The sequence below is a fragment of the Myotis daubentonii genome, chromosome 16 (genome assembly GCF_963259705.1).
Source record: "Myotis daubentonii chromosome 16, mMyoDau2.1, whole genome shotgun sequence".
Lineage (NCBI taxonomy): Eukaryota > Metazoa > Chordata > Mammalia > Chiroptera > Vespertilionidae > Myotis > Myotis daubentonii.
This window is the reverse complement of record NC_081855.1, coordinates 50,055,736-50,066,855: the sequence shown is the minus strand read 5'-3', so window position 1 is coordinate 50,066,855 and position 11,120 is coordinate 50,055,736. Positions and strand designations below refer to the sequence as shown.

Here is an 11,120-nt window from a genome sequence, read left to right as displayed (position 1 = left end):
CCCCTTCGTGGAGGCAGGGCATTTCCTCCTGCTGTTAGACATGGAGGCCCAGCTTGGGCCCTGGGGACAGCTGTCTTGGTCTTGGCCCACTTCTGGGATGTGGTTTTCTCTAGAGAGACGCTGCCACCGATGTGCTTGTCTCCTCTGCTGCCACCTTCCAAGTGCTGGTGTGAGGACTATGGTTGCCACAAATGCTCCAAATGCCTGCCAGCCTCCTAGATGGGACTCTGATACAGGCCCAGGTGGTCCACAGCCAGACTTGGTGGAAGAGCATTTGGGCAGCAGCAGTGAAGAGGCTGTGCCCCTTCCCTGCTGAGGAGTCAATTTCGCTTTTGGCAAGCGCTGAGTGTGCCCAGATCTCAGCTCACCCATGTACCCTAGTCCAAAGACCAGTGCAAAGTTGATCCTTCTTCATGGTAGTGTAGTATGGTGGCTAGAGCACATGTTCCAGATTCGGGCAGACCTGGGCTTAAATCCCACCTCTGCAACACCAGCTGAGTGACGTTGGCCAGGTCACTACACCCTCTTGAGACCTATTCATAAAATTAGAAGAATGTACTTCCCTCTCACCATTGGTAAGGGATAATCCAGGTAATGCTCCCAGCATATACTAGTAGAAAGCACTCAATGAATACTGGTTTATGGGGCTTCCTGGGAACCAGCAGGGATAGTCTTTTCTTCATTGAGAGAAAGAGGAGGTAATGAGGTGGTAGCAGAGCCAGTCAGCAGCACCAGGAACCACGTATTCCCATGCTGGTTTCCCAAAGGGTTGTCCATACTCCCATCCACTTATAAACAATCATGAAAACCATCGACTGTTGTTATTGGAGCTCAATTTCCCACTCCAAGTGGCCTAACCAAATGTTTTACAAAGCATTCTTTGGGCTGTCTGAGGACAATAATGTCCACTGGGCTCTTTGGGGCTTCCTTCTCTTAAGTGACCCCCCACAAGAGTCACATGTTTTAAGCAGTGGCCAGGACCCCTTCCTGTGCCAGGGCCATGGACATCTGGTCTGTCCCCCATTCTCTGGCCAGGTCACACCCCGAATGCACTCTAATTGTGGGACCCCCATGGCTTCTAGGCCTACAAGAAAGGCTACTCAGACCTGGAAGGGACTGCAGGTTAGGGGAGGCCGGCAGGTGGCTGGCCCTGGGCACTTGGATAAAGGTCTTGCTCAGTCATTACTGCAGCCTGAGGGCTCGAGGTTCCCTTCTGGTACCAAATCCAAGCACTTCTCTTCCTCAGGGTGATTCTCCCCTCTGCATGTCATCTTCCCCTCTGTGGCCTGGCTGCATCAGGATCCCCCCCACTGATTGGCCCTGAATGTGGCATCTGCTTTTGCTTTGGTCACAATAATTTCAGCCAGATTGATTATTTTCCTCCCCCTGAGACTCTGGCTGCCTTGGCTTGAGACCAGAGCCAGTTTGAAGCCACCTACCGCTAACCCCACTGGTCTTCAGTCAACCAGCCCTGCACTCCTGATGTGCTGGTTGGTAATAGTTCTTTCCAGTCGGGTCTCCTCAGGCCCTCCCACCCACCATCTTTTTTCCAACTCCAAATGCCATTTTCCTCAAGTCCCAGAAGAGTGGGAAGGAGTAGGTGGCTGGCTGTGGGCCAAGGAGCGTTGGGAAGGGGCCCACACTTCTGCACCCCCCACTGCCCACACCAGGAAGCCAAGGAAATCAAAGTGGAATGATGGGCTCTCCAGAATACAAGCATTTGAAATGTAGATACTAGGTTTTCTGTGGTCCACCCTGTGTGATACCCAAGGCCCTGCCTCATCCTCTCCCCCTCATCTTCCTTTGCTCTTCCCAAGAACAGAATCAATGTGTCCCTCTCAGGACCACTCACAATCACCTTCACGAGCTCATCTTGTTGAATCATTTTTGTCTTTTTTCATCATTTCAGTATTTCCCAACCTTTCCCTCATCCATGGCTTTTCATTTAATGAATATTAAAAAAAAACCCTCACCTTCTCATTTAATGTTGTATTAACTTTCAAAAATATAAATACCAAACTCATTTTGATTAAAAGACAGCTCATTTAGAATCCAGGTTTTGCTTGCTTTCAGACGACACTCACTCTATTCAAAATATCTTCCCTGCCACTGTTTTAGAGATTCCAAATGCCACTCCCCTCTAGGGTCATTCTCCCATTGAGAAGCAGGGCTGCCAGTCAGGTCTGAGCCTTGGGCTGCCTCAACCTCCCTACCTGCCTTCAGGCGTAAGAAACCTTAGCAGCTCAGGAGGGCTTCTCAGTCAGTCCCAACAGCCCAGGCTCCAGGCACTTATCCCTGACCCCCTGGTGGCCAGTCCCACTCACTACATGTCACGCTCTCCAAACTTAATTCCACTTCTCTCCCTTTAGCAGCTCTTTGTCTTGACTTCCCAGCTTCCCTTCTGATCGCATTACACTCCCAGGGTGACCTCAAGAACATTTTGGTGTCTCTTTCCCCTCCCCCCCATATACAGCCAATCACTCAGCCTTAGAGAGTCCTTTTGGGACATCTCTGTCCTCCATCCCTCCCTTACTATTGGCACTGCTAGTGGCTGGAGTGGGTTTCCATCATGTGCTACCCGGACTCTGGTAAGAGCCTCCTCCTGTCCATCTTTCAAGCTTAAGATCGTCTCTTTGATACTCTACATCTCTAAGGCTCTGTGGCCTCTCCTTCCTTTGAGTTGCATGGTCTATCTCTACTGCTCTCAGTTTTTTTGAGAAGTGGGATTTCTCTAATTCATCTCTGTAGGCCCCTTAGTGCCTTGAGAGGGCATTGCTATGGCAAGAGCTCGTGAATATTGGAGTGGGTCACCAGGACAAGGTCACCGCTGGTGGTAAACCCTGCTTTGGAAATAGTGTCCACATCTGCACACATCTACTGGCAGCCTCTTAATCCAAACTCATCAGAAATTCACTTCTAAGGCCCCCACTTAAGGGTGATAGGAACTATGAGGAATGTATTCAGAGGGATTATACTCAGGATGGCAAGCAAGGGGACTTGGAACCATGTTAAATGAAGAACCAGGAATGAGAACTCACACAGCAGTCTTAAAGAGCTGAAGGTCTGCTACAGGGCAGAATGACTGGATTTTTCCTCTCTGGGACCCCATGGGTAGAATGAGAAAGGAAACTAAAGAGCAAACTCTGACTTACTTGCTAATGTATCACCAGCATCCAACGCCTGTGCCTGCTTACACAGGTAGGAACTCAATAAATATTTGTTGAATGCACGAATAAAAGAACAAATGGAAACAATAGGTAGAACTAGCAGGGAGGTAGATCTGTCTCTGCATAAAGAACTTTCTAACAATCCTGATGTGGAAAGTCTTCTAAGGCAAAGCTAGCTGTTACTTATCTCTTGATTCCACTGTCTTGTACAAAGCCTGGGGTACTGGGAACCACAAGGGCCAAGTTGGCCAGGGATGAGTCATCTCGGAACATGGTGGTCTGGGCACCTAGTTAGAGGGAGGTTATCAGAAGGGATTCAATGCCACAGGGTCCAAGACTAGTGGACTTTGAGATCCCTTTTGGCTAGATATTTGATGTTTTTGAGCCAGCTATGACATGTGCTGCTGCCTCAAGGGCACTCCCGGTGCAGGTGCATTCATTCATCTTAAGAATGGGGTCAAAGTAGCGTCTTCGTTAGCATAGTCTTGAAGCTGGCTGGCTGCCCTTTTCCAGGGCTTATTAAACGACTGGCCACAAACTTCTGATGAGCTGAATGTGTCTGAAGATTAAGGAAATTTAAATTTTGTTCTAGAGTCTCCTAAGTAATGGGCAATCAAGGTAGGCGCGTTTCAAAGAAATGCAAGAAGTTTCAAAAGGTGAAACATCAAAGTTCTTGAGTGGGTATCTTTTAAAATAAGGCGAGGAGGGAGTCAGTGGGTGAGAGTGTCTGACGAGGAAAAATGCCCAGAAAGGATGGGAGGTGCCTGAGAACAGACACCCTAAAGTAGAAATCACTGCCTGCCTTAATTAGACGGCAGGCTCCAAAACACAGGAACATGATTTTATTTCCTGGGAATCACAAATTACCCAGTTTCATTCCCAAGTGTTTCCCCACTTCCAAAACTGCTCATCGGCTTCACACTTGCACACGGAAAGTCTTAATTGCCAAAATCAGTTTGATATGTTGTATTTTCATTTTAATTCAGTTCAAAATACTTTCATTTCTCATTTGATTTCACCTATGTCCCTTGGGTTATTAAAGTGTGTTATTTAGTTTTCAAACACCAAAGTCAATTTAGAATTTAGGTTTTTCTTTCATTGTTCTGGCCTACAGAAGGAAACTTCCTTCTCTTTTCTGTTACTTTCCTTCACAAGGATTTTGGCTATTTTTCCTCAGAGTTGAGGAAAGACAGCTACCAGGGGCAGATTTTATCTTTGATTTGCCTTTACCTGAAGACTATACATGGGATGGTCCTGGCATTCAAGGCTCCCATAATCTGGACTAAACACAACTTTCCAGGAGGGGCATGTAAGTGCCAACACAGTTAGATTTTTTCCCACTTCCCAAACACGTTTGATTCTGTTCATTCTGTTTTCTATGAGAGATACTCTCTTCCCCAGTCCCTCATGGAAACCATCATTCAAACACATTTTAGATGCTACCTATTCTGTGAAGTCTTTTTCTGGTCTCTCCAGATACTCTCTTCTTAAAATCTTCACAGCTATTTTATTTAAAAATGTGTTTAACACTCCTCCTACTGCCTTTATAATACCAGGGCCATTAACTTTCTTCTCTCTCTTATTAAAATCAAACCCCGCTCCCTCCAAGGAGGCCAAGAAGTGCCCCCTCCCTCTCCCCAGCACTCCATACATATCTGCTGGGGGAAAAATTGTGTTTTCTCTCTTTCCTCAATGTGCCTGATGGACTAGCATCTTAGACTTTGCCATGATGACAACATTCTAAGGTAGGAAAAGACCACAGGGGGAACAGAGCTTTTGAGGACATGTTAGGAGTCCCAGGGTCTTGATTATCTCACAGATACAAGCTGACAGTGGGGAAAGAATTCACAGCCCCAGAGTGTGGGTGGCTCAATGAAGAACTCGTCCCCTGTGTGCGAGGAATCTGCAGGGATGAGCAGCATCCTGTGTGGGGTAGGCCTTTTTTATGAACTCATTAACTCTTTATAGGAGACAAAATCACTGACTAACCGAGTGATCGTATAACATTCGATATACATATTAATGAGCAAAATGCCAGTTTTCTTGCATCAACTCCCACTACAGGCTTATATAAGATCTAGAGAAGGAAGGTTTTAGGCTCCAGCAAATGCAGCCGTGGACAAAGCCGGAGGCCAGCCTTTGAGCACCATGACTTCTGACCACTGCAGTTCTCCCCGCAGGGGGCAGGTTTCAGAGGCCAAGGCTGCCTGCCAGGGCCTCCTGGCCAGCCTGGCACATGTCAACCGAGTTCGAGTGGGGACCACCCCTCTGGGCCGACCCAATCTCTGTCTGCCCAACAGCTGCCACAATGCTTGCCCCTTGCCAGGAACCCGCAACATTCCTGCCAACATCGGAAGCTGTGGGGCCTACGGTGAAGGCACCCTGAACGGCCATGAGAAGGTGACCATGCAGTTCCTGAACGACCGCCTGGCCAACTACCTACAGAAGGTGCGGCAGCTGGAGCAGGAGAACGCGGAGCTGGAGACCAAGATCCGAGAGTGGAGCAAATGCCATGAGACCACCATGTGCCCCAACTACCAGGGCTACTTCCAGACCCTCGAGGAGCTCCAGCAGAAGGTGAGGTTTGGGGTTCTCCAGGTCATGGGTTGGCAAACCCATGGGCCAAATCTGGCCTGCTGCCTGATTTTGTAAATAAAGTTTTATTGGTACAGCTGTGCTATTTCATTGATGTATGGTCTTTGGCTGTCTTTGTGCTACAGTGGCAGAGTTGAGTAGTCATGACTGAGACCCATAGTCTGCAAAGCTTAAAATATTTACACTCTGGCCCTTTACAGACAAAGATTACTGACTCTTGCACTAAATGTCCAGGGCCTGGACTAGCAGTGGCAGCAGCAATAGCTGAAATGTTTTTTAGATGTGGGAAGAGAAACTCTCAAGTGGAGGTGAATGGGGACGTGTAAAGGATGAGACGTAGGATTTGACTTACCAGGATTCTGAGTTTATGCTTACTTAGGTTCAGTACTTAAATTCCTAACCTCTAGTTGCAAAAACAGTGCAACTAACTTCTGGTGCAGTAAAAGGGGTCAGAGGAGTATGCTCCAATGTCCTGCATGAGCCAGAGTATATCCATTCAGTAGCACTGGCCTCTTATGCACATCAGCTGTCCCCTCTGATGATCATGTCAATGCTGCTTAAGAGCCTACATCTTAGTTCTGAAGACAGGAAGACAAGGAATGTCAGAATGGCCCCCCACAGAAATCTGGCTAGATTCAGAGAAGACCTTTGGGGAAGTTGACCAACCAGCGCAAAGGACTTCTTATTAGGAATGGATCCCACCTTAAAACTTTCATCACCAGCCATTGTTCTCTGGTCTAGACTCCAGATCTTTTTGTTTATATCTGGCTAAGCATCACATTTGGCAAAATAAAATGATCTTTTTTATATGTTCAGTTTGCACAAGCATCTTTTACATGTTTGGGAGTTTGTGTTTGTCCAAGGGGATGTTGCAGTTTGAACCCAGCCAATAGGACTTCTTTCGACCTGAGGCCACAGATGGTCTGAGAACAGTGAATCCCTGAGCCTACTTTCTTTCCTCAGATCCTGTGCATCAAATCTGAGAACAACAGGCTGGTCATCCAAGTCGATAATGCCAAGCTGGCTGCAGATGACTTCAGGACCAAGTGAGTTGGGGTCAGATGGGGAGGGGACAGGGCCAGATGCCTCTTCTGGCTTCTTCTCTCCTGTGATGCAGTTGGCATCAGAGATGTAATTGACCAGGACCAAACCAACAGTTCCAGCAAGAGAAAATAAAGGACAATTAAGCCCAAGATCTTGGAAGAACAACCCCCCACTCCCCATAATTGTTTAGCCTTTAGAGTTGACAACATGACAGTTTAGAACCACCGGCCACTTGATTCCATTGCAAGAAGAACCTTGTGAAGTATGCAGGGCAGTGATGGTCTCTCCTTCATGAGGACGCGGAGGCTCAGAGTGCTGATGTGACTTGCCAGAAGTCACGTGGCTACTGAGAGGTAGAACTGGAACTTGGCCCCTGATTTCCTACCCTGAGGCCATTTCCTAGGAACTTCGCTGCCTCAGTGAGGAGATGATTCCACACTGCAGCCTGACTAATGTGTGAGCTCTAGTAATTCATGATGCCATGGAGGCATGTGGAGGTCACAGGGTTTATACCACCTGAGATGGTCCCACCTGGGAGCAGGAAGGGGCCTTATGTTTTGTCATCTTTCTTCAGGGCACATGGAAGCCTCACTCCTCTAGAGCTAAAGAAAGTCATTTCCTTCATTCCATGCTCGCTGTTGGCTTTTAATCTGAGAGAGATCCCAGGGTCCGTCTCAGCAGGGGAAATGGAAGAGGGGGTTCTGCGGTGATCACACTGCATCGTAATTGCCTCATTACTCTGCTGCCTCCCCTCTGGCCGTCAGCCATCTGTCCATCCCGGTATCCTCAGTACCAGCCACTTTGCGGGTTCATCTTAGGTGCTTAGTGTTGAATGAGTGGGGAGCACCCTACTGCTTTCTGACTGTGAGCACACTACACAGCAAATGCCAACTCACAGTGAGATTGCAGAGAGGAGCCAGTGACGTTATGGGTGTACGTTGGGTCCTGGGATCCCTTCTACCCTTGAACCCCAACTCCTATACCTGACTTGGTAAAGGTACCAGATGGAGCATTCACTCTACCAGCTGGTGGAGGCCGACATTTGCGGCCTGCGCAGGGCACTGGATGACCTCACACTTGCCAAGTGCGACCTGGAGGCCCAGGTGGAATCCCTGAAGGAGGATCTGCTCTGCCTCAAGAAGAACCATGAACAGGTGGGGTCCTTTGTGTGATCTGTGTAGACGTCTGGGGGGTGAATGCAGGCTCAGTGGAAGGAAGAAACGAGGCTCTTCCTCTGGCTCAGGATGGAAGCTCTGCAGGCCCTGCCGTATGGTTAAGCCGCAGAAGCAATGAAGAGGAGCTCTGGTATTCATTGGGAGCATGTTCTCCATCCGCAGAGGGTGAAGGAAAATCATTGGGATGATGGGCAGTGGGAGATCATTGAGGCTTTGGGTGGAGGTAGTAGGAGCTCAGTGAATAGGACATCCTCCTTCTGTGCCCACAGGAAGTCCACACTCTGACGTGCCAGCTGGGAGACAGGCTCCTGATTGAGCTCGACACGGAGCCCACCGTGGACCTGAGCAGGGTGCTGGAGGAGATGCGGTGCCAGTACGAGACCATGGTGGAGACCAACCGCCGGGATGTGGAGCAGTGGTTTGAAGCTCAGGTGAGGCGGTGCTGCGGAGCAGGGGGCAGGTGGGCTGGGGGAGCCCGGCTCCATGGGGGCCAGTGAGCTGACCTGTGTCGTTTATCCCACTGTGCTTCAGTCTGAAGGCATCAGCCTGCAGGCCACGTCCTGCTCCGAGGAGCTGCAGTGTTGCCAGTCGGAGATCCTGGAACTGAGACGCACAGTGAATGCCCTGGAGGTGGAGCTTCAGGCTCAGCACCACCTGGTGAGCTCCTGTGCCTGCATGGCAGACTGGGCTTGGCTCCCACTCCCAGGAACAGTTCCGGGTTCAGTATATGCCTCCCTTAAATAGAGACCAGGGCACAGCCTGAACCTTGACCTCATCCCCTTAGCACTGAACATTCTCATGAAGTGAATGCTGAGGGAATGCACATTAACCCAGATGAGGGAGGTTCTGCAAACCCCTCCCAAGGTCTATGATGAAGAGCCATAGCACATTGTCCACTCCTCCAGCTGGAGACTGCTAACAGGGGCTGGACTGTCCTCTGGCAAACTCCTGGGGGTGTCATCATCTGGCTGCAGAGCCTGCGGGCAGGAATCCATGCTTTTTAACCTGCTTCTCATTTTCTTTGGCATCACAGAAGGACTGCCTGCAGAACTCCCTGTGCGAGGCTGAGGCCCGCTTCAGCACCGAGCTGGCCCAGATGCAGGGCCTGATCAGCACCGTGGAGGAGCAGCTGGCCGAGATCCGGGCTGACCTGGAGCGGCAGAACCAGGAGTACCAGGTGCTGCTGGACGTCAAGGCCCGGCTGGAAGGCGAGATCGCCACATACCGGAACCTTCTGGAGAGCGAGGACTGCAAGTAGGTCCTCTGATGTCTGTGTCAATGTCACGTGTAAAAGCAGAGACCTCTTATTGGCAATGCCCTAGAGGTTGCACTGCAGATGCAATCTTTGAAGACAAACTTGTTACCCAAGGTCTAAAACCCTGTTTGCTCCTCCGATTCTAGAGTGCTGGTATCCTTTTGTCTTTCATGAACTTCTGATGCCAATGTTACAAACAGCGTTTTTCTCTTTGCAGGCTTCCCTGCAACCCATGCACAACCCCGGCCTCCAGCACCCCCTGTCCAGCCCCTGCAGCCTGTACCCCCTGCCCTCCCTGCCCTTCCAGGCCTCTTCAGGCCTCCCGTGGGCCCTGCTCATCGCCTCAGCGCTGAAATATTCCTCAGCCCGAGGTGCCAGAAAACAGAACACGGTCCTTCGGCTCCATCGAGCCTTACTGCCTCAGCCAACCCCAAAGACTGGAGCCAGGCGGGCGGCGCTTCTCCCTGGTGGGATTCCAGTCCTGCTGCTCAGCTCCGGGCCCTGGATTCGTGCTTCCTTTTCTCTCTTCTATTGCCTCCTGGTTTCTCTGAGATGTGGCAGGTAACCTTGTTTTTATTTTACTAATAAACGTCACCTTCTGCAGCACAAGGAGGCCAGAGCCTGCTGGTCTCAGTTTCTCCATCCCATGCCGAGAGCGATGCTGGGAGCTCCTTGAACCAGCCATTCCCGCAGAAGCAGGGCCTGTGGCTCTGGGAGATGGCAAAGCCGGTGATGACTGGGGTTGAACTGGGACTGCAGCAAAACCGCACGGACGAGAGATGCCTGGCTCTGGACCTCACCCTGCCGATTTAGACCTGGATTCACAGAGCTTTTAAGACACAGACACTAAAACACTCCACCCCTTTATCTGGCTGCAGCATCACGGCTCTTGCGCAGAGGAAAAGCTCCATCCAGAGGTCCTGCTGGGTCTCTGCATAAAGTCAGCTTCGTGATCTCATGCTCCTGACCTGCAAGGCCCCGTGCTGGGCGTTACAGGCCTGTGACCAGGGTCCCACAGAAACCCGCAAGTGTGGAGCGGCTGTCATTCTCAGCTGGTGGCTGAGTCAAGGCTTGACCCGCAGTCCCTTTGAACTAGACCAGTGGTCGGCAAACTCATTAGTCAACAGAGCCAAATATCAATAGTACAACGATTGAAATTTCTTTTGAGAGCCAAATTTTTTAAACTTAACCTATACAGGTAGGTACATTGTTATTAACTTAATTAGGGTACTCCTAAGGCTTAGAAAGAGCCACACTCAAGGGGCCAAAGAGCCGCATGTGGCTCATGAGCCACAGTTTGCCAACCACTGAACTAGACCAAAGCCCATCCTCTGGGAGCTTTGAAGGGGAAAACAATCCAACATGAGAAGGTTTAGGGTGGTGGTTAAGTGTGGTCCTCCAACCAGTAGCACCAGCACTACTGGAAACTTGTGGAAAATCCACATGCTTGAGTCCCACCCGAGACTTTCTGAGGCAGAAGTCTGGTTTACCGAGACTTCCAGATGGTTCTATGCGCTCTCACGTTCGAGAACCACCGGGCTAGGGGCTTTATTTGGGGAGTGAGCCCCTGCCTGGCCAGGCTCTGCAGAAGGGGTTGCCCCTGCTCTCCTGGCCAGTCCCATGGGGGGGGGGAATCCCTCAGGCCGCTGAGCTAGAGCCTTTCCCCTGCACATGACAAAACTCTGGACATATTTAACCCTGGTGATGGCTGAGCCTGTCAGACTATCGGTCTATCCATCAAACTGACCCACCCATGCTCCTCAACAGGCTCCCCTGGCAAGTCCTTCTGGCAGCTGCTGGGCTTGAAACTTGCAGGCAATAGACACCTGGGCTGGAGGCTCCGTATTTAGGCTGAGAACAGCACATCTCCAGAAAGCAGCATTG

At 50.2% G+C, this 11,120-nt stretch overlaps 1 protein-coding gene across 1 annotated transcript; it reads left to right on the top strand.

The window, feature by feature from the left end:
* The first annotated feature begins 5,315 nt into the window (after nt 1–5,315).
* LOC132219327 (keratin, type I cuticular Ha7-like) lies at nt 5,316–10,049 on the top strand. The gene is made up of 8 exons (XM_059671690.1): nt 5,316–5,744; nt 6,726–6,808; nt 7,804–7,960; nt 8,251–8,412; nt 8,513–8,638; nt 9,015–9,235; nt 9,454–9,560; nt 9,841–10,049. Exons 1-8 carry the CDS (start codon nt 5,316–5,318, stop codon nt 10,047–10,049), a joined length of 1,494 nt encoding a protein of 497 aa, XP_059527673.1.
* The last annotated feature ends 1,071 nt before the right edge of the window (nt 10,050–11,120 follow it).

Bases quoted from the DNA above. Each gene is read 5' to 3' on its own strand.
- LOC132219327 (XM_059671690.1), top strand. From the start codon at position 5,316: ATGACTTCTGACCACTGCAGTTCTCCCCGCAGGGGGCAGGTTTCAGAG. The intron at 5,745-6,725 runs GTGAGGTTTGGG...TTCTTTCCTCAG, and splicing joins TCGAGGAGCTCCAGCAGAAG to ATCCTGTGCATCAAATCTGA. The intron at 7,961-8,250 runs GTGGGGTCCTTT...CTGTGCCCACAG, and splicing joins TCAAGAAGAACCATGAACAG to GAAGTCCACACTCTGACGTG.